Raw genomic sequence first — 20,164 nt, 5'->3', positions numbered from 1 at the left:
CCCCTGGTGCCTGCTCTTTCTTCCTGGGGCCTCCTCCCTGGGACCCTCTCCTGGACACCCCTGGCAAAGGTATCTCAGACCCAGCCCATTTCCATACAATCTTCAAAAATCACTCCAGAACTTCAGAAACAGACAGGCAGATCTAGAAGCTGTCTTAGCCACTTCCCAGTCAGGAACTAGGATGGGGAGAGAAGTAGGGGCTTGCCCTATGGAGAGCAGGTCTCTATCTTAGACTAGAGCCAGGGTGGTGGCCAGCTCTAGCAGCACATAGCTTTCATGCACAGCTCTCTGGGACTAGGGTGAGGAAAGCAAGGTGCTTATCTTGGGTCCACAATTTAAAGGGCTGCCAAAAGACATATAATATTTTAATGTAGTATTTTTTGAAACTCTAAATTAGTGCAAAAAAATCCTTGATATGAACAAAATATCAAAAACTTTTTTTAAAAGGTTCTATAATAGTGCTGGGCATATTGGAGCTTGGGGTAAAAGGAAAAATCAGTAATAACACTAAAATATTGTTTATCTTCATTATGAGATTTGGGACACCCTTAAAATTTGTGCTTGAGAAGAATGCCTCACTCACCTCACACTAGTCCCTGCCCTGCCTTGCTCTCCCTAAGCTGGACACCCCCATCCCGCACCTCCCGATGTCTGTATGTCCCACTTCACTTGGACTCCTCCCCACTCACCCTTTCTGGACCTCAGGGACCTTCCCCCAGTCCTTAGAAGCAACCTGACCTGCCTTTTCCCAGAGGAGAGCTTTCCTTGCGCACCTGCCAAGAATATCCTCCCCTACCTTGCCCCCCTCCCCAGTAGTGCCACCCACCTTTCCCAGTAGCTGCCCCTTCCACTCCTGTCTCATGACAGGCAGGCTCTACTCCCCTCTCTCCCATCTTCCACTCCAAGGTGGAATCAAATGCTCCCCACTCTGGCTAGAGTCTGTCCTGCCCCCAACCTCCAACAGGAAGCACCCCTCCAACCCTAATGATTCACCCACATGTCCCCTCAGCATGTGCCTGAGTCCTTAGTGGGCTCTGTTTATTCTATTCCCTTGCTGGCACACTCCTGTCACATCCTAGGAGTTCTTTCTGCTCTTACTGGGCCAAACTCCAGTCTAAGAAGCACATCCCCAGCCATGCACCCCCACTCTTTGCCCAGTATTCAGGACACTCAGCTTACTCACTCCTAGGACTTGGAAGTGATTAGAACAAACCCATTCATCCCTCTGGCCCCAAGGAACTTCCAACACTTTATTAATCACTAATTAAACTTCACAGTCCCCAGAGAGATGGAGAACCATCTTTACTCTTCTTTACTCTCATTTTCCAAATGAGCATGCAGGAGAGAGAGGAGGAAGCCCCTAGACCAGCCAGCAGCTCTTGCTAGATAAGCAAATAGTAGTGTCCTCACCAACAAACCTGCACTGCTCAGCTCGGCACAGAGCTCTGTGCTGTGCCCAGGAAGGGACCCACTCTGCTGGGATGGCCAGAGCAGGCCCCTTCTCGAAGGGGGCTAGGAATCCCTGCCTCCAGCCTGTCACCCCACCGCTGCCTCTGCCATCTCCCGACACACAGACATGCAGAGAATGGGAGTGGGGCTCCCAGAGCCAGGCCAATTAGAGAAACTGGAAACACCATCTTTGATGCTATTAGCCCGCTGCCTGACATTCCACCATTATCCTTCTAATCCTGAAACCGTGCTTTGTGCCTGGTCTTTCAAATCCCCCTTGAAAGCACACCTTGTTCTACTCACATTGAATTGCTTATCAATGCCCAGCTGCTGGACCCTGCTGGTGTCCACACACCTTTGTCCTTGCGTTTCTCTGCGCCCCCCAAACCCCCCTCCAGGCCTACCAGCTCACCTGGTAAGCGCTATAGTCCTCAAAAGCCAGTTCCAGAGCCCTCCCCTTGGCAGCACCTTCCCCAGCACTCCAAAGCAAAGCAACTCAGTCACCTCATCAATGTACTCATGCCTCCCCAGCACGTGGCACTGGACCCCGATGCTCACAATGCTCACAAACAGAGCATGAAATCACCCCAGTACAAAGCACTAACTCCCCTCAGTTCTGACTCATGCCAAAACACAGGCCAGAAGATCTTAGCTTCCCACCTTAATGTCCTAGGATGCGCAGAGGAGCAGAGCAACTCTAGATTCATCATGAAACCAGACCAAGAGCCATGCAAAGGGCAAAGAGCAAGCCTGTCCTCGGCTGGCTGCCTGGAACCCTGACCCTTGCATCTTGGATGTGACGGTTCACAAAGTCACTGTCTACCAACAGGGTGTGCATTGTGCAAAGAAAAATGCTTCTTAAAATTCCCGAACCAACCTCTCCTCTCAGGAAAGGTCGGTTCTGTATTGAACCAGTGCCTGTGCCACCTCTTGCTCTGCAGAAGGATTTGTAAAGGCTGCTGGCTTATTCTGAATCACACTTCCAGGAAAAGTCGAGACTTTCCTATATATTTCCCCCCCACTGCACGCTGATCTCTTCTTCCATATTCACCAGATTTCTAGCCCCATCAACAGGTGACTACTGCATTGTGGGAACAGGCCTCCAGACTTTCCAGAATATTGTTTGCTTCCTTCTAAGGCTGAGAGTTTTTAATCAGGGGTCCATAAACCCACGAGAAGGTGTGAAAGCCTGTGATGAAATGCAGTGTGTCCTGTGTAATGACAGCCATTCTCCTGGGAGGGCATCCCCCAAGGCTCAGGGAGGCCTGATGGATGGATGGGTGGATGGGGTCACATCAGAGGCACAGGCCTCCACCACATCCGACATGTCATCCTCTCTCACAGCAAACCTAAAGTGGTTTAGGCCTGGAGGAACCATCACTTCCCTTGGGCCGCTTGGCTGGCTTCTCCCCTAGGTCATTAACTCTGGCTGAGGGTTCCCCTTTCAGAGCCATTTCTGGCAAACCAAGCTTTCAGGACGTTGTGAGGTTTACCATTTCCCAACACATGGTAGAGAAAACCAAAATGGCCCTAGGAATCTGAAGCTGGCCAAGTGCTAGTCTCACTCACTAGGTGACGCCTCATTCGTGTCACTAGCCCAGCGGCCCCAAGGCCCAAAAGAAAACCTGTACGTCAGTGACAAATCCCTCCACTCAGCCAAGAGCCAGACCTTGAACATTAACTCTGAAGAGGCCGAGAGTGTGCTGCTGCTAGATTCCAGCATCACAGAAAATGACTGTCTGAGGGCCCAGTGGGTCCCTGACAGGGACAGACACTGCTCTGTGGAAAGCCGATGAGGCAGGTCTCACCTTTCCTATTTTACAGGGGGTGTAGTTGAGGTGCCCAAGGTCACAAAGCTGTTTTCAGCATCTGGGTGGGGACGAGGAGCCAGGGGGCAGGCAACCGGGCATCTGACTTCCAAGTGGATGGAGGCTGGAGGAAGGGGATGGCCCTGATCAGGGCAGGGCATGGAAAGAAGGGATGAGCAGAGAGAGGGGAGGGTGCAGGGGTCATCGGAGAGGGAGGCGGGGGTGGGGGGGTGGGGGTGGGGTTCAGGATCTGACAGCTGCTGCCCATCCCCACCCCCCCAGGCCAGCGCGGTGGCTGGAATTGAAGCTGCCATCCCCATTCCCAGTGTGACTCTGGCATAAAGGTTAATCACACCCAGAAAATGCTTATTAGAGGCCATAAATAACTATGCTGCTGAAGCTCAGACCGCTCCTTAAGGCACAAAAGTGCAATTTCCTTTGATGGGATGATTGGGTAATTAACCTTTTAGGGAGGGTCTTGAAGGGCCACTGGGGGGAGAAGAGGGGTGGCTTGGAGGCATCAGCAGCTGCCCCGACCCCCTGAAAATTCATGATGAGCAAGAAGAAGGGCCTGCCTTCCCTCCCCTGGCATGACTACCTCTGACGCTGGGTTTGGGAGAACCCCCCAAGGCCCCAGGAAGACCTCTCCTCGGGGCCAGGGATAGAGCCACAGCCACATTCCAGCGTGAGCCCTCAGCGAGATCCCTCCTGCTTCTGCTGAGTTCGGAGCCCAGTCCTGCCATTGCTTTTGTGACTTTGGGTGAGTCACCTGGGCCCTCTGGGTGATGAGCTTATCTGCATCGCAGGGATGCGGGCCACTTAGGGAAAACACAGAGAGAGATGACTTCTGAAATTTAAAGTTCTCTGCACATGTCCATGGGGTCACAATCACAACTCGGTCACTCTGGGCCTCAGAGTCTTTTTTGATTATCGAGAGAATTGAACTAGAGCAGGGTTCCTGCAGTGTCTATCTATCATCTATCTATCTACCATCTATCATCTATAATAATGCCTTTCTTTACTCCTTTATTCAATGGACACTTGAGCTGTTTCTATGTCTTGTATATGATGCTGCCATGAAACTGGGGTGCACATATCTCTTCGAGATAGTGATCTCATTTCCTTTAGACATATACCCAGAACGTAGAATTGCTGGCTCATACAAAAGTTCTAGGTTTAATTATCTGAGGAAGCTCCATACTGTTTTCCATGCTTGCAGCACCAAAGTACATTCCCATCAACAGTGCACAGGGATTCCCTTCTCTTCACAGCCTGTCACTTGCTATTTCTTGTCTTTTGGAGTTTTATTGTTGTTGTTTTTAAGTAGGCTCCATGCCCAGCGTGTAGCCCAATGCAAGGCTTGAATTTACAGCTCTGAGATCAAGACCTGAGCTGAGATCAAGAGTTGAATGCTTAACTAACTGAGCCACGCAGGCGCCCCTTTCTTGTCTTTTTGATACTAGTCATTCTAACAGGTGATATTTCATTGTGATTTTGATTTGCAATTCCCTAATGATGAGTGAGTTTCTTTTTGATGTACCTGTTGGCCATTTGAGTATCTTCTTTGGAAAAATGCCTATTCAGGTTCTTTGTCAATTGTTAATTGGGTTATTTGGTTTTTTTGCTATTGGGTTGTATACATTTCTTATATATTTTAGATATTAACCCCTTATCAGATATACGGTTTGCAAGGCATAGCCTGTTTTGAGCAAAGCCAAGAGGAGAAAATCTAAATGTGAAAAAGAGGACAGGTCATAAATCAGGATTTCTTTAAAAGCTGATTCCCCTGTTGCATTTAAAAATTAAGATCTGGGGGTGCCTGGAAAGCTCAGTTGGTTGAGCTCCCAAGTCATGATTTTGGCTCAGATCATGCTCTTAGGGTCATAAGATTGAGCCTTGAGTTAGGCTCTGTACTCAGCAGGGAGTCAGCTTGCAATTCTCTCCCTCTCCCCCTCCCCCCACTCACACATGCTCTCTCTCTCTCAAATAAATAAATAAATCTGTAAAAAAAAATCCTAGGATCTGGTTTGTAGAAATAAACATATATCCGGTCAACTCTTTAGAAACCTGTCTGTGCCTACAGCACATACATCTATAGATACAGAATGATGGTGCGGGGGAGAGGCAGGGCCCAAGTGCAGTCATGGGGCACGGGGATGCCAAGCAGGGGGTCACTGGGGGCTAGGATGGCAGGCTGCGCCCCAGCAGAACTGAGACCCTCCAGGGCGAGTTTTCTGATCCATGTGGAGGCGCCCTGAAGACTAGCCAGGGTGAAAGTAGACTTGGAACAAAGGACAGCGATGCTGTGCACATTTTCTCTGCCCTCTTGACTGCCCAAGGCCTTTGCCCCCTGAGCAGCCTCACTTCCCCCATCCTGCCCAGACCAGGTCCTCCCCTGACAGCCTCTTTCTAGGACAGCCACAGCCTGTCCCCACCTCAAGGCAAAGAGCCTGTGCTTTCCCCCAAAGTGGGTGTTCAGTGAAAGATTATTCTTGGCAGATGAGAAATAATTTATTGTTACATTTAATTAACTTAAATTGCTGTTGTGCAGAGAGGAAAAAATGGAAAGGAAAATCTTCTGCCTACAGATCTGGAAGGGGGGCTCACCCGGGGGGTTCCTCCCTTCCACCCCTTCTCCCTGGGGCTCCCTTCCCCTTCTCCCTGCTATGTCATTCCTCTGCTCCCCTAATGAGTCCCCTTGGCACTGCCGAAAGCAGTGGGGGCCTGCTTCACCCACCCCTGCAAGACCCCAGCTCTGGATTTACACAGACTGCTCCCAGGACCCTGGATACACCTTCCATTGAATCCTAAGCTCCCTGAGGGCAGGGTTTGTGTTCGGCTGCCTTTGGACCCTCAGTGGGGCCTTGCGCAGAGTAGGCTTCACTATACTATACCCGAATGAATAAATGATTGGCTGAATGAAAGAAAGAACAGGTGGATTTCTACTCTGCCTCCTTTGACCATAGAGTCCCTTTGTCATTCCCACCAGGACACCTATTCCCCATTTTCCTGCATCTCTTTTCTTCCAGCCGCCAGGCTCTCTGCTCTCTCTTGGAGGGGTTCCTAGTTCCTTAGAGGGGTGTGCTGAAGGGAAAAAGCATCTGGCGGTGGGAAATGTGGTGCTGAGATCTTAACCTGACTCTGGCAAACTCACTCTGTGGACAAGTCACTCCCTTGCCCTTTTTCCTGCCTCAGGTTCCTCATCTTTAAAATGAAGAGGGCAGTGTGTTCCGTACATGCCTTTCCAGGTCTGAAAATGCTCTGTCTGCAGAATGTACAGGAGGTAGAAATCAGACCTCTAGGGCCAGAGAAATCCACACGAGGATCTTTGATCAGCCCCTTCCTACTTGTGTGACCTTGGGTGACTTAACTTCTCTGAGCCTCAGTCTCCCCATCTGTAAATGGGGCTCCTAGGGAGGAAAGTTACACTACAAAACTCTTGAAGAGAATCAACAATATGGTACATTTAAAACAGCATGGGCACGTGATGTCATGAGCACTGGCTGTCCTTTACCTCTGAAACCAATAATACATTATATGTGAATTAATTGAATTTAAATAAACTAAGGTTAAAGTAAAAAAAAATAAAATAAAATAAACCTAAAAACAGCATGGGGCAGAACACAGAGTAAGCAGTTGACAGATGGCAATGAGAACTCTCATTCGATTTTGTGCAAGTGGCTTCCTTCCTGACTGGGCCTTTCTCTCCAGAAGCACTCCTGGACGGATCCCCTGCCCACCCGGGGCATGTGCACCCACTATCCAGCACCACTCCGTCCCCAGGGCCCAGCAGCCACCTGTGAAAGTGGAATGTGCCTCTCCCTGGGGATTTGCTGGGTACCGTGCCCCAAGTTCTGCTGACCTTCCAGCCTGGTCTGCTCGCCTTTTCTGCTTCTCACGCATTCTTTCTCTCCCCTTCTTTGTAGGGCTCCCCCTCAGAATCACTCATTAGTATCTTCCCCTAGCTCGTGCCTTCCAGCCTCCCTGCCTCCCTCCCACCCACCTTCCTCTCTCCACTACTCTTAGCCTCTCCAGCTCTTCCTCCCTCCTCCCTCCCTCCTTTCCTTCCTTCCTTCCTCTAAATTCCAGCTTTTGCTGAAGGCTTGCACAGTGCCAGACTCTGATTTTTCATATCAATTCCTGCTCGACCCCAAGAAGTTGGAGACTTTACTCTCTTCCCATTGCACAGATAACAAACTGAGGCATACACAGATGGTAACCTGTTCAGGGTCACTTACTGCTCCATAACTGGAGAGCCTGGGATGGAAGCTGTGTTCCAGGGCTGGGATGGTGGCCCAGGATGGGACAGCCTGTTTCCCTGCCCGCCCTGCTTGTCCTGCCTCCCTTTCTGCTCCCCATCCCTCAGCATGGATCCCCCAGAAGAGGAGGTACAGGTTTCCTTTGCTTCTGATCTCTAGCTCTGGGCTACAGGCTGGCTCCCCAAGAGCTGGCAGTGGGAATTGGTGGTAGGGGAAGGCAGGTAGACACGGGTCGGATACTCTTAGGGAATTCAGGAAGGATTGAGTTTGGTTCTTGGAGACAAATGGAACCAGGCCAGGACTCTGATCCAGCCCCTTGCTCCTGGGAGCTGTGAGTGGCTCCCAGACACTGGGAAACCATTCCTGAGGGCGTGGGAGAGGCATCTGCTACTCTGGGAGATAGAGCCGAGGTGGTGGGGACAGGGTGTGAAGACACCAGCTATGCAGGTGTCACTATCAGCTGGGCCCTCAGCTTAGCCGCTCCCTGACAAGTGTGAATTGAGGAGGATTTCGGTGTCAGCAGAAAAGGGATGTCCTTTAAGAAGCTACATTTTAAAGGGGATGTGAAGAGGGCCAGGAAGGCAGAGTGAAATCATCTGAGTGTGGAAATCAGGTTCTATTAGAAAACTGCTAAAGGTTTTGAGGCTGTTTTTTTCTGGAGAAACAACTGCCTTCCAGACCAGGAGGTATTGGTTTAAAGGGGCTTCTGGACCACCAAACCCCACTGAGCAGGGTAATTTAGGGCAGAGATTAGGAACAACCATACTGTTGTCTGTAAGATAGACAATGGCCCTGTTTCTTTGCCTGCAAAATAAGTGAATTAGATGAAATCAGAAGTTTCCAGACAGTCCTTGGCATCTGGGAGATAGAAATTTCTATTTCTCAGGCTTTATCCTTGAGATTCAGGTGCAGCAGGCCTGAGGGGAAACTCAGAAGTCTAGGTTTTAATGCTCTCCAGGTGATTCTGCAGGGCCACCAGAACTGAGGGGGTAGCTGAACTAGCTCAGTGGTTCTCAACAGGGGGCAATCTTGTCTCCCATGAAACATGTCTGGAGACATTCTTGGTCACCACAACCAGAGGAGTGCCACTGGCGTTTAGTGGCTAGAGGTCCAGGCTGCTGCTCTACATCCTCAAATGCACAGGACAGCCCCCACAGCGAAGAATGACCTGGCCCCAAATGTCAGTCATGTGGACACTGGGAACCCCTGTGCTGGAGGGTTTTGTAGCTTCCTCTCAGATCTGAAAACATGCACCTGCCGGCCCATTATGGAAGCTGGCAGGGGGAATAGCAGGTGGGGAAGAAAGGGGGACCCAGGAAAGAATGGGGCAACAAAGGAGACAGGTCTGCAGGACAAAAAGAGGCCCTGATCTCCCTCTATCCAGCAAATGCCCCGTGGACCAGTCACTCACTCACCTCCTGGTCTCGGGCTGAAAGCAGGGGACCCATGGGAATGATGGCACCTGGCCAGCTGGGCAGACGGGAGGTTGTTCCCCTTACTGCGGTCCTGGTGATGCCCAGTGGGGGGTGTGCAGCCAATGCTTGAAAACTAGCAGCACAGGGAAGGGCGAGTGGCAGTCTCTTCCCCAAAACCAGGGAGCAAGGCTCACCCAGACGAGGCTCCTGGGCCACCACCCGTGGAGGCGGGAGGCAGAGTTGGGCCCTGGAGCAATGCAGAAGTCAGGTTCCCTTATCCTGGGCAAGCCCAGGGCCAAGGGCTACAACCAACGTGGGGCTGACTTCTGTGAGCTTTGGGGTGAGTCCACCACAGAGGAAGGGTTTCCCTCGTCTCGCCACAGCACAGCGACCATGAAAGTCAGGAGTCTTCCCCAGAAATCAGTGACAAAGTGCAGGTTGGTGAGTGAGAAGCAGGAGCGGAAGGGGCCCACACAGAATTGCCAGGGCAAGGGCTCCGAGGAAACCAAATGTTTCCATCCTCCTGGCCATGAGCTGCTCCTGCTTCAGTCCCCCAGCCCCCACCCCCCATCCCACCCCCACGGCCAGAAGACAGCCGCTCTGTCCCCGGAGTCCTGACGGCAGGAGGCGCACAGGTGCAGAGCATGGCCGGCAGCCCAGCTCCCCAGAAAAGTGAACCAGGGATTCCAGGTCATAAATTCCGGCCCCAAAGGACGGTTTTAGGTGGTTTGCAAAGGGAAGTTGGGTTGGGTGCTGGGCTGAAAAGCGTGTGTCACTCGGAGTAAGCATTTGGAAACATTGATGTGACTTGTCCTCGCTCAGACATCCTCACATGTTGTCAATAGATGCATCTCATCGAACAGGGTTAGACCAATTCAGACGCTGTCCACCTCTCCAGGGCAGGCGTGTGGTACAGGCTGCACAGTCATCACATGCAATGGGGCCAGGTGCCAGCCTGCCATGGATTGGAAAAATCCATGGGGTCCTTCCCCACAGCCCGTTTGAGAAGCCCTACCTTAGATGGAGGAAAGCAAACTGGTTTATCATGGAGGCCCCATGGAGGAGGTGCCCTGGTTGGGGCCAGTGTCCAGGGAGGCAAGAGGCTAGAGGAGCACCCCCCCTTGCCTGCCCCCATAAAAGCAGCAGGTCTCACTCAGTGCTTTTTACTGGGGGCGGGCCCCTCACTACATAGCATTTCCTCCTTTATTTTCCTTCATGGTCCAGAGGAGGACCAAGCCGGGGAGGCTGTGTGACTTGCCCAGGGTTACCCAGGCAGGATGTAGCAGAGCTCGCTCCAGGCCCAGGCCCCCGCCCCCTTGGCTTTAGTGACAGTGCTCCTTCCTCGGGGGTGCTTGGCTTCTCAGGGGCGCACATGTGCCCTGCCATGGCACCTGCGCCCTGCATGTCACAACCTGGCAGCAGCATTAATGGCAGGGCTATGGGGACCCAGCAAACTGGAGAGAGAGAGAGAGAGAGACACTAGAGGTTGCCCCAACCCCTAACATAAGGACCTGGGGGGTTGGGATGTGAACTGAAGGACAGGATCCCCAGGCCCACTCCCATCCTCTGGTGTCCTCTGCCCCCTTCTGTCATGCCTGGTTATTTCTGCCTTGTTACCAGCAGAACTGGGCCAGCGCTGCAGAGGGAACCCCGGGCACCACCACGCCTCCTCCTCGGCCCCTGCTTGGGGCCCAGCGCCCTGCTGTCTGAAGACCCCAGGTTTGAAAGGGTTCTTGCCCCTTTGTCCTCAGCCCAGCTCCAAGTCTCCCTCCAGCAACGTCTCCCACCAACCCTGCCCAGAACCCCTCAAGAAGCCAAATGCTGCCCTGGCTTTCACACGTAGACAAACGTCCCCAGAGCTGAGGGGATGGGGGTGGAACACAGGGCAGGACTGGAATCGCTCGATGTTCCTAAGTGGCGCCGACAGTGTGGCACTCGATGCGCCATTGAGTCATAAATCCACACGCAGAGGCAGAGGAACTATCTGTCTAGCTTGTCATTTCTGTGTCTCCTGTCGCCATAGCACCTCCACGCGCACAGACAAACGTGCAGCAGGGAGCAGGAACCAGGAGGTGCCCTCCCCCGAGTTCCGCATCTGTGGTGTGCCGTGCTGGCGTGGGGCACTGGCCTAGGTGCCGGGGACCTTTGTTTTTGTTTTTAAGGGACTCCTCCTGGCGCTAGCAGAGCCCAGAATCTATGGGAGGAACAAGGGCTCAGGGGATATGAGCGACTAGGGGTCTGTCTGGGGTCTGGTTAGCAATCGTTTTGAGCCTCCTGTGGGGGGCGGGGGTCACACCAAAGAACCACAGGGTCTCCTGTTGTTTGAGAGCCCACCATGAGCTAGAGGCTCACACAAGGGGGAGGAGACACAGCAAGCACAGAAACAACCAGTGAGGGACACACTTGGATTGGAGGGCTTCCTGGAAGAGGTGGTAGGGATAGTTCAGGAAGACTTTGGGGGACATGGCAGACAGGATTGGTGCAGACTGGAGGGCAGCCCCACAAGGAGCAATAGCATGGCCAAAGGCAGGGTAGCCGTTAGAAAGGAGTCTTCTGGGGGTGAGGAGTGGGTAGAAAGGAGGACAGTGTGACTGAGTGGAGGGCCAGAGGATGGATGGATGCCCAGAGTGTCCGATTCTTTCACCTCTAGAATGGGGCAAGAGGACTTAGTAGGGCCGTGTGTGTGGGCCCTGGCACAGAGGCAGCTAGGTACACGGCATATCTGGCCAAGAGAAGCTGGGTGAAGAGAAAGGCAGGAGGAGGGGGGAAGGGCAGGGGCTCAGACCAAGTCCAGGACACAGGCCTCCCTCCGAGGGCCAGCCTCTCAGCCTCTGAGCCAGGCATGTGTGGCCCAGGGAGTGACCATGGAGACTGTCCACCTGCTGTGAGCCCACAGCCCAGCCCCCGGGTGCCCAGCTGCCCCTCTGGGAGTCTCCTCCAGCCCTGGCCTCAAGCTGGTGGCTGCCACACACCAGGCTTGCTGGCTTAACTGTACTTAGAGAAGACAGGATGGGGCAGTGACCATCTGAGGGGGTAGCAGTTGGGGGCATGCTATTGCAAAAGCTGCAACAGTGGCTCACTTCCTGGAATTCTGGGGTGTGTGTGTGTGTGTGTGTGTGTGTATGAAAGAGACAGACCGACATACAGACTACACACTGGGGGGCAGTTAGAACCACAAAGGCAGGGATCCCTGGGTGGCGTAGCGGTTTAGCGCCTGCCTTTGGCCCAGGGTGCGATCCTGGAGACCTGGGATCGAATCCCACGTCGGGCTCCCGGTGCATGGAGCCTGCTTCTCCCTCTGCCTGTGTCTCTGCCTCTCTCTCATTCTCTCTCTCTCTCTCTCTCTCTCTCTCTGACTATCATAAATAAATAAAAAAAAATTAAAAAAAAAAAAAAGAACCACAAAGGCAGCAGGTTCGGTTCCTTCTGAACTTGGGGAGGGGACCTCAGCCCTGGGGGCAGTGGGAGGCTGGTGAGGGTGAGGGGAGAGCTCCTTTCTGCGCACAAGCATCAGCGGCCTCCACAGTGAACCTCAGAGAATCTCTGCTCTCCTGGGTTCTGCGGTCAGCTGACCAAGGCACCAAGCAGAAGGCTGGGGACAGGGGGTGATGATTCTTATAAGAAATGAAGAGGGATGGGGCACCTGGGTGGCACAGTCGGTTAAGCGTCTGCCTTTGGCTCAGGTCACGATCCCAGGGTTCTGGGATCGAGCCCCATGTCAGGCTCCCAGCTCTCTCCAGGGAGCCTGCTTCTCCCTCTCCCCCGTTTGTGCTGGTGTACTCTCCGTGCTCTCCCAATCTCTCTCTCAAATAAATAAATAAAATCTGAAAGAAAGAAAGAAAGAAAGAAAGAAAGAAAGAAAGAAAGAAAGAAAGAAAGAAAGAAAGAAATGAAGAGGGAAAATGCTATCTCTGGCCTCAGAAGCAGGGGCACACATTCTCTGGGCTGGTAGGGAGTACAAAAGCACAAAGCAAGAATGACCCAAAATGACCCGCAGGTCTTTTTTCTTGCTACCACCTCTTTCTCTCTTTTCTTCTCTTTCTCCCTTCTTCCCTTCCTTCTTCTCATCCTCTAGGCCTTTCTGTCCTGATCTCTCTCTCTTATGCCAACTTTAGCCAGTGATACCGACTTGTGCGTCACCTTTAGGTTCTGTCTCTGTCTGCCTCTCTGCTGTCTTTTCTGCAGGCCCCCAAAACTGTCCACCCTGAACAGCTCCATGGCCTGCAGGGCTTTTGCTTCTGTTAGTGCGATGGGGGAGGGGGACCAGGAGAGGGGGCCTGGACCACTGAGAATGGTGCCTTAGGCAGACCAGGGCTTTCCCTCCACCCTCCCCCAGGGTAGCCACACCCCTCCTGGACCCAGTCTCCTCCCCCAGCCTGCAGAGTTCAGCCCTGCATCCCTCTCCCAACCCTGCTCTGTCTGGTCCCCATGCTATCAGGGCTGGCACCTCTGGAAATGACCAGACCCTGCCCACACTCTACCTAGGAGGCTGGGGAAACACGGATCAAAGGAGAGAAGGTCCCTGCCATAAATGAAATGTCGCAGCCGTCTCTTGCCCTGGCCCATCACCCAGGCTCTTGGGCTCCAGGTACCTGCCAGGCACGCTGAGCAGTTAAGTACATTGTCCCAGAGGCCCTGCCTCCCAGGTCCTGAAGGTTCAACTAAGTCTCCCACTGTGCCTCAGGATAGCCCCACTACCTCTTAAAACTCCAAATTGTAGTCTGACAGCCTAGAACAAAGCTAGGGAAGCAGCTGGACCAGTCTGGCCAGTTTCTGTCCTGGACTCTGACCTAGGTGCCCTGGCTCCCAGTCAGGTTGGCTAGAGGTTGGAAACAGATTGACCCTAAGAACCCCTCCTCAAAGCACCTCACTGGGGCTGCTCCCTGAGGGCCCAGGGGGGCCAGAGTGGGATCATGAAACTGCCTGTGTTTATAGGGCAGGCAGGGTACTCACAAATATCTTCATTTGTCCCTGAAACAGTTTCATGGCTGCTGCATGGACGGTTGGCCAAAGAACACGTCTGGCAAGAGCATCTGAGTTGGCAGTTCTGTGTACACAGGACCCGTCTCCCAGAAATGCATCTCAACGTGGCCATTTCACAGAAAAGGAAGTTTATGTCTGTGCTCCCCAAGGCTTCCCCCACTACACTGCCTCGCTTTCTTCATTTGCTGAAGCAGATACCATTGAGTCTGGAAAGGAACGGTTAATAATCTGGTGCTTAATAGACTCCAGCTAGTTGCTTTCGAAATAATTGCATTAGTGAGTTAATCATTTTGTAGTACCCTCCCTACACGTCTCTACTTTTATTATCAAATGTTTTTACGTGTCAGATGTTCAGAGGGATAATTACAGGCCCCTTTGTCCTTTGACCTTTGTGTTCAGCTGACAGCCGGTGACTCCATCCCTTCTCCTCAGGGACTGTGAGAAGGACTCTGGGACAAGAGGAGATTCTCCATTGCCAAGCACTCCCTTCTCCACCTCCCATTCCCTCATCTCTCCTTTGATGGTCTTCTTTGGATTGATAAAATTTGGTAAGATTTATTACGTGACTACTCGAGCTAATTATTTATTAAGCCAGACACTGTGCAATTGTGCTTAATTTCACACCTGACATCTCGTGAAATCATTAGGATTAATCTCATAAAGTGGGTACTATTTTCTCCCTTTTTGCAGATGAAGAAACTGAGGTTCAGAGTGATAACCTAACTTGCCTGGAGCCCACATCTGCTTCACCTGATGTTCCCACCCGTGCAAGAAGATGCTGACCGCCACATTGGGCAGAAGTGAGGGCTGGCCGGCCAAGAGCAAGTCTGAAGACAAGCGCTGAGAAAGGACTCGGTGATGTTAGTTCCAAGGGACTCTGAGAATCTAAGTAAACAGGAGTCATTTGTAATTAAGAAATTCATTCTTTGAATGTAAAACTACAGCTAAAAATGAGACTTGGCCTTAGCTCCAAAATGGGCTCACTCATCCTTTCGTTGATTCCATGGTTGATTAGAGGAGAGTCAGAGCTGGGATTGATCACCCCACCTCTCTCTGCACCGAGAAGGAAACACGAAAGGCCCCAGGTCACCCAGCTACCAACTAGCTGTCCTCCAGACACAGCAAAGGTGATAGAGCCAAGGCTCTACCCTCCATGGATCCTCTAAATCACTGGGGTGCTGCGTTGGCTGTTTGTTGCTTGCTCTCTGCCTGCCTGCCTTTCTCCTTTCCATTTTTAAATAGTGGGCTTAAGGGGCAGTTCCAGTTTTCTGCATCAGGCATGGCTTTTCTTTTTTCTTTTCCTTTTTTTTTTTTTAGGCATGGCTTTTCTTTGTTTCTTTTCTTTTTCTTCCTTTTTTTTAAAAAAATTATTTGTTTATTTATTTATTCATGAGAGAGAGAGAGAGAGGCAGAAACACAGGTAGAGGGAGAAGCATGCCGGGAGCCCTTCGCGGGGACTCCATCCCGGTACTCCAGGATTGCACCCTGGGCCAAAGGCAGGCGCCAAACTGCTGAGCCATCCAGGGATTCCCCCCCACCTTTTTTAAAAGGGGGGGGTAGGGAGGGACAGAAGAAGAGGGAGAGAGAGAGAATCTCAAGAAGGCTCCTATGCCCAGCACGGAGTCCGCAGGGCTTGATCTCAAGACCCTGAGACCAGGGCCTGAGCTAAAATCAAGAGTCCGATGCCTAACTGACTGAGCCACCCAGGTGCCCTGAGATGGCTTTTCTGCTACGGTGGTTTTGACATGACATCTGCATCTCGTGGGAACCAGCAACAGATCCACTCTGATCATACAATAGTAAACTGGAAGGAACAACAATAATGCCATCCATCCAATCAACAAACATTTGTGAAATGGCTACTACGTGCAGTGGATTATCAGGTTCGGTGCTGTGAAAAGTGAAAGATGCAAAAATGCTATATATTGAGCATCCAAAGGCCCTTCCTAGTTGCTTTCCTGCATTATCCCATTTCGTGTGAAGAGCAATCACCTTGCAACTTTTTCTGAAAACAAACTTTGTGCCAAGTGCTATTTCAGGTACTTTCTGCATATGAACCCTCTCATCCTTACCTCAACCTTGCGGGTAGGTATTGCCTCCATTTCATAGCTGGAGATGCTCAAGCTCACACAGGGTACTGAGTCCAAGTACCAAGGTCCCACAGCTGGGGAGGAACAGAGCTGGGAAGTGAATCTGCTGCACCTCACTCTTCCTGTGTAAGGTCATGGCTCTAAGGAGTGTTTGGAAACAGATCTTGCACAGAGATGTGAAAGGTACCAGGGAATCTAATTCAATACCCCTGTTTACCCCTGTTTACAGACAGAGAAACTGTGGCAGGGAAAGTGACCTGCCTTAAGTCACACAGCTGATTGGAGGCACAGTTAAAACCGAAGTCAAGTTTGCCAAATCCCTTTGGGGGTCCTTCAACCCTCAAAACTGCTGAAATAATTGGCCCTGTGCCTAACACCTTCCTTCCAGGCCACACCATGGCTGGGGCCGGGGTCCATGGCCTTGGCACACATTGTGGGCACGGCATGTGTCATGGGCACCTGGAGTGCTGCCAGGGGCACGGTGGACCCCCCAAACTCCTTCTTCTGTGCAGCTGAACCCCGCTGGCTGCTGATGCTCTCTGAGGAGCAAATGTCAGAGAGGGTGAGAAATGGATTTTCCACTTGAGCTGATCCTCACTGGCTCTGGGTCAGTGTCCTGATTTTCCACGGGTCTGTACCCTCCTTGAAAACTGGACTGACCTCCCCCTGGAGACTTATATAGAATCCGAAGGGCCCCGGCTGGCTTTCAGCCCCGCTCTCCTACTTTGTACCTGGTCTGTGGCAGCCCACGGCCCCACCCTGGGCTCACTCTTTTGCCCTCCTGCCAATGGTCCCCTCAAAAAGTGGCTCCATGTTATCTGTCAAAAAAGAACTTGAAATAGTCCAAATGCGTGCCAGTATAGGATCCAAAGTGTATCCACTCGCAGGCAACATGCAGGTGTTGACAAGCTCCCTCTGGAGGCTCGGGAATCACATGGGACAGACGTGGGCCGTGACACAGTAAGACGATGTGCCCGATGGTAACGAGAGTGCCCAAACCTGCACTTGAGAAAGGGCCTACAGGGATTATCTCAAAAATGATCGCACAGCTGTGTTAGGAGGGTAAGGACGTAATAATTGCTCCCTCTGATTTCTAGACTTTGTGTGACACTGCTAGATTGCTCTTATGATAAGAACAATAATAGCAATAATAAAACCAGCGCCGCCTTCAGAACTCAATCTCCTTTCTATCCCTCTAGGCTTTGCCTTCTCCACCCTCACATCTGGAGCCCACCTGGAGCCCACCATTGGGAGCCACACTCAGGTCTCCCTACGAGGAGCTGCAGCTGATGGTAGCTGACCCAGAGGTGCTCAATTTCCCTCTCTCCTGGAGGCAGAGACAGTCTTTCACGGTCTCTTCCTCTGCATCCACTTTCCCCCCAGCCCCCTGTAACCAGGGCAGTGCAAGCCTCACAATAAGGGCCCCAGAGTGAGTCCTTTCCCAACGCTGGCTGACCTGCTGGGGACCAAGCTGGATGTTGGATTAACTCCCCTAGATTCAAACTGACAGAACTACCTGAGCTCTCATCTGGCAGAGGTCTAGGGTGAGATTTAAGTGGTTTAGAATATTCGCTGATTGAAGCTAACAAAACAAACCCTTGGAACAACAGTGCCTGGGTTTGAATTCTGGTCCCACTACTCACTAGGCTGTGTGACCTTGAATAAGTTACTTAGCTTCTCTGTGCCTCAGTAATAATCCCTACATCCTAGGGCTGTTATGAAGACTACGTGACTTAATATTTGCAAAGCAGGTAGAACAACAGCCAGCAACTCGTACATGCTAATAAATAGAAGAAAAAAGTAATTATTTAATTGAAACCAGCATTAGCTGCCCATTCATTCACTGCCTCTTACTCATTCGGTATTTACTGAACACCTACTGAGTTCATTAGGCCAGACATAAAGGGCACACACCTCACCATCTAGTAGGAGAAACACACACGAAATAACAACAGGGGAAAAAAAAGTCTTTTTCTTTTCTTTTAGAAAAACGTGACAATTCTAAGCAGAGAATGGCACAGGATTCTAAGAAAGAACGGAGAAAGAACATTTACCTATTACCATGTAATCTTAAAAAAAAACAAAAACAAAAACAAAAAACCCAAACCTATAGTTCAATTCTTTGAATCCATTTAAAAGATCCAATTCAGTCTGATTAGTGAATTCAGAGCAAGGTTGGGTACACACTAGCCTTCCGGAAAATATTCCCCTTTTAATACCATCTATTCAATCTCCCTCGATGTTTTTCTTCCTCCCTCCCTCCCCCGTCCCCTGATTACCCAGAAAATAAGTCTCTGGGTTCACCCTGGTCCTCAGTTAACGGGTGGGGGAGGGGATACGGGTTCAATCAGACCAACCCTCAGCCGTTTTGTTTTTAAAAACCTCGGATAAATATTTGGGAGGGGAGGGAGGGAGAGAGGCTGGAGACAGCCTCGGTAACTGGTAAACGTCTCCACTGCCCAACTGGCAGCTGTTACATTTTAAAATTTTGGTGGTTTCACTCAAACCACTGTGAGCTGGTATATCCTACAGTTGGTTTAATAACTGATGGAAAAATGAAATTCAGTCAATCCGCACCCCTCCCCCAAATCCATTCGATTCTTTTCAATGTAATCGCTTTTAAACGCCCTGAGCCGGGTCAAGCCGGTGTCGGTGTTTGCAGCCCAGGTCGTCCGCAGCGACCCTGCGGGCCGGGGCGCCGGGCAGCGGGGCCGGGGCCCACCGACCTCTCCCTCCGGTGCCGCTTACGCGCCTGCACCCGGCGAGCCCAACCGCTTAGGGACGCGCTCCGCGCTGGGAGTGGCGGCTGCAGCCACCCGCGGGCCGGACCGACGACACCCCGGCCCTGCCCCCTGCCCCGGCGGACGCAGCCCGCGGGCACTCCGGGTCGCCCCCGAACTTCAGCCGGCAAACACTGCATGTGCGGTCCGGTGACTTTTCCTAAAGTCGGGGCGCCGGGATCGCGTCGCCGGCCCGGGCCCAGGAGAGGCGGGTGCGGCGGCGGGCGCGGCGCGGGGACCCGCGAGGGCAGGGCTCGGGCAGGGCTCGGGCAGCGAGCGCGGGGCGCCAGCCCGCCCGCCGCAGCGCAGGAACCGCGGCCGCCGCCGGTGCTCCGACTCCTCCCCGGAGAGCGCGATGTGGACCAAAGGCTGGGAGACACGGGGGGCATTCATCTCCCCGACTCGCAGCTCTCCGAGCAGGGGAAGGGGCAGGAAGGAGCTCCCCAGAATGGAGCGGGGGCGGGCGCAGGGGGGGAGCCGCCGAGAGGGTGCTGGGGCCGCTGGGGAGCCAGCCCCTCTCCAGATCCTCCAGCACCGAGGTCGGGGTCTGCACCGCGGACAGGGGGCGGTGAACCAAGTTCCCGCTCCCCCAGCCGCAAGCGATGCTCCGCACGGAGCCAGTGGCCCGGCGGGGCGGACCCCTTCCTCCGTCAACATCCCAGCAGCTTCGCCACAATGCTGCCTTTTTTCCTCCGGAGTCCTCCCCGCCCCCGCCACGCCGGCTCCAGAGGTCCAGGGACGGGGACCCGTGCCCAGCCCTCCCGGTGACCCCCATCGCTCCCGCAGCCGGGATGGGGGCGCCCGCGCTCGAGCGAGGACCGGCTCGCTCTTACCTTGACGAGCCGGAGCTGCGGGCGCCGTCCCATCGTCGGGCTCGCTCGGTCACCGTCCCGGACGCCGGGGTCCCTCGGACATCCCAGGGGGGCCGGCCAGCCGCGGCGGGCTGGGGCGGGCTGGGGCGGGCTGGGCCGCCGGGCTCCCGTGTCGCTGCCCGGCGCCGAGGTGCCCGGCCCGGCCCCGCGGCTCCCGCGGCTCCCGCGCTGCCGACCCCGGGCAGGTCCCGCCGCCGTCTCCTGACTCAGCCGGGCCGGCAGCCGCCTGGCGTCCCCGCCGCCTCCCCCTCGGTCCGCGCAGCTCCCCGCCTCGACTCCCCGCCCCCTCGCCTGGCGTCCCCTCCCCTCTCCAGCCTCCTGTCCCCTCCCCTCCGGTCCCTCCTCCGCGCCGCGCCCCTCGGCTCGCTCCCCGTCGGCTCCTCCGCCCCCTCCCCTCCCCTCCCCTCCCCGGCGGGCTCCCCGCGCCCGGCGGTGCTGACCCCCTTTCCCTGCGCGCGGGGTTGCGGCAGGCGGCGGGACGCGCAGGCAGCGGTGGCGGCCGCCGCAG

At 53.4% G+C, this 20,164-nt stretch overlaps 1 protein-coding gene across 1 annotated transcript in view; it reads right to left on the bottom strand.

The window, feature by feature from the left end:
- The window catches only part of CRHR1 (corticotropin releasing hormone receptor 1), a 49,255-nt gene extending 29,390 nt beyond the window's left edge, over nt 1-19,865 (bottom strand). The window contains exon 1 of the mRNA XM_055300155.1: nt 19,618-19,865. Coding sequence (XP_055156130.1) covers nt 19,618-19,650 — 33 coding nt within the window. The 5' untranslated portion in view covers nt 19,651-19,865. The remainder of the gene's footprint in view (nt 1-19,617) is intronic.
- Nucleotides 19,866-20,164: the final 299 nt, after the last annotated feature.

This window comes from Nyctereutes procyonoides, unplaced genomic scaffold (genome assembly GCF_905146905.1).
Source record: "Nyctereutes procyonoides isolate TBG_1078 unplaced genomic scaffold, NYPRO_anot_genome, whole genome shotgun sequence".
NCBI lineage: Eukaryota > Metazoa > Chordata > Mammalia > Carnivora > Canidae > Nyctereutes > Nyctereutes procyonoides.
This window is presented reverse-complemented; position numbering and strand designations above follow the sequence as displayed.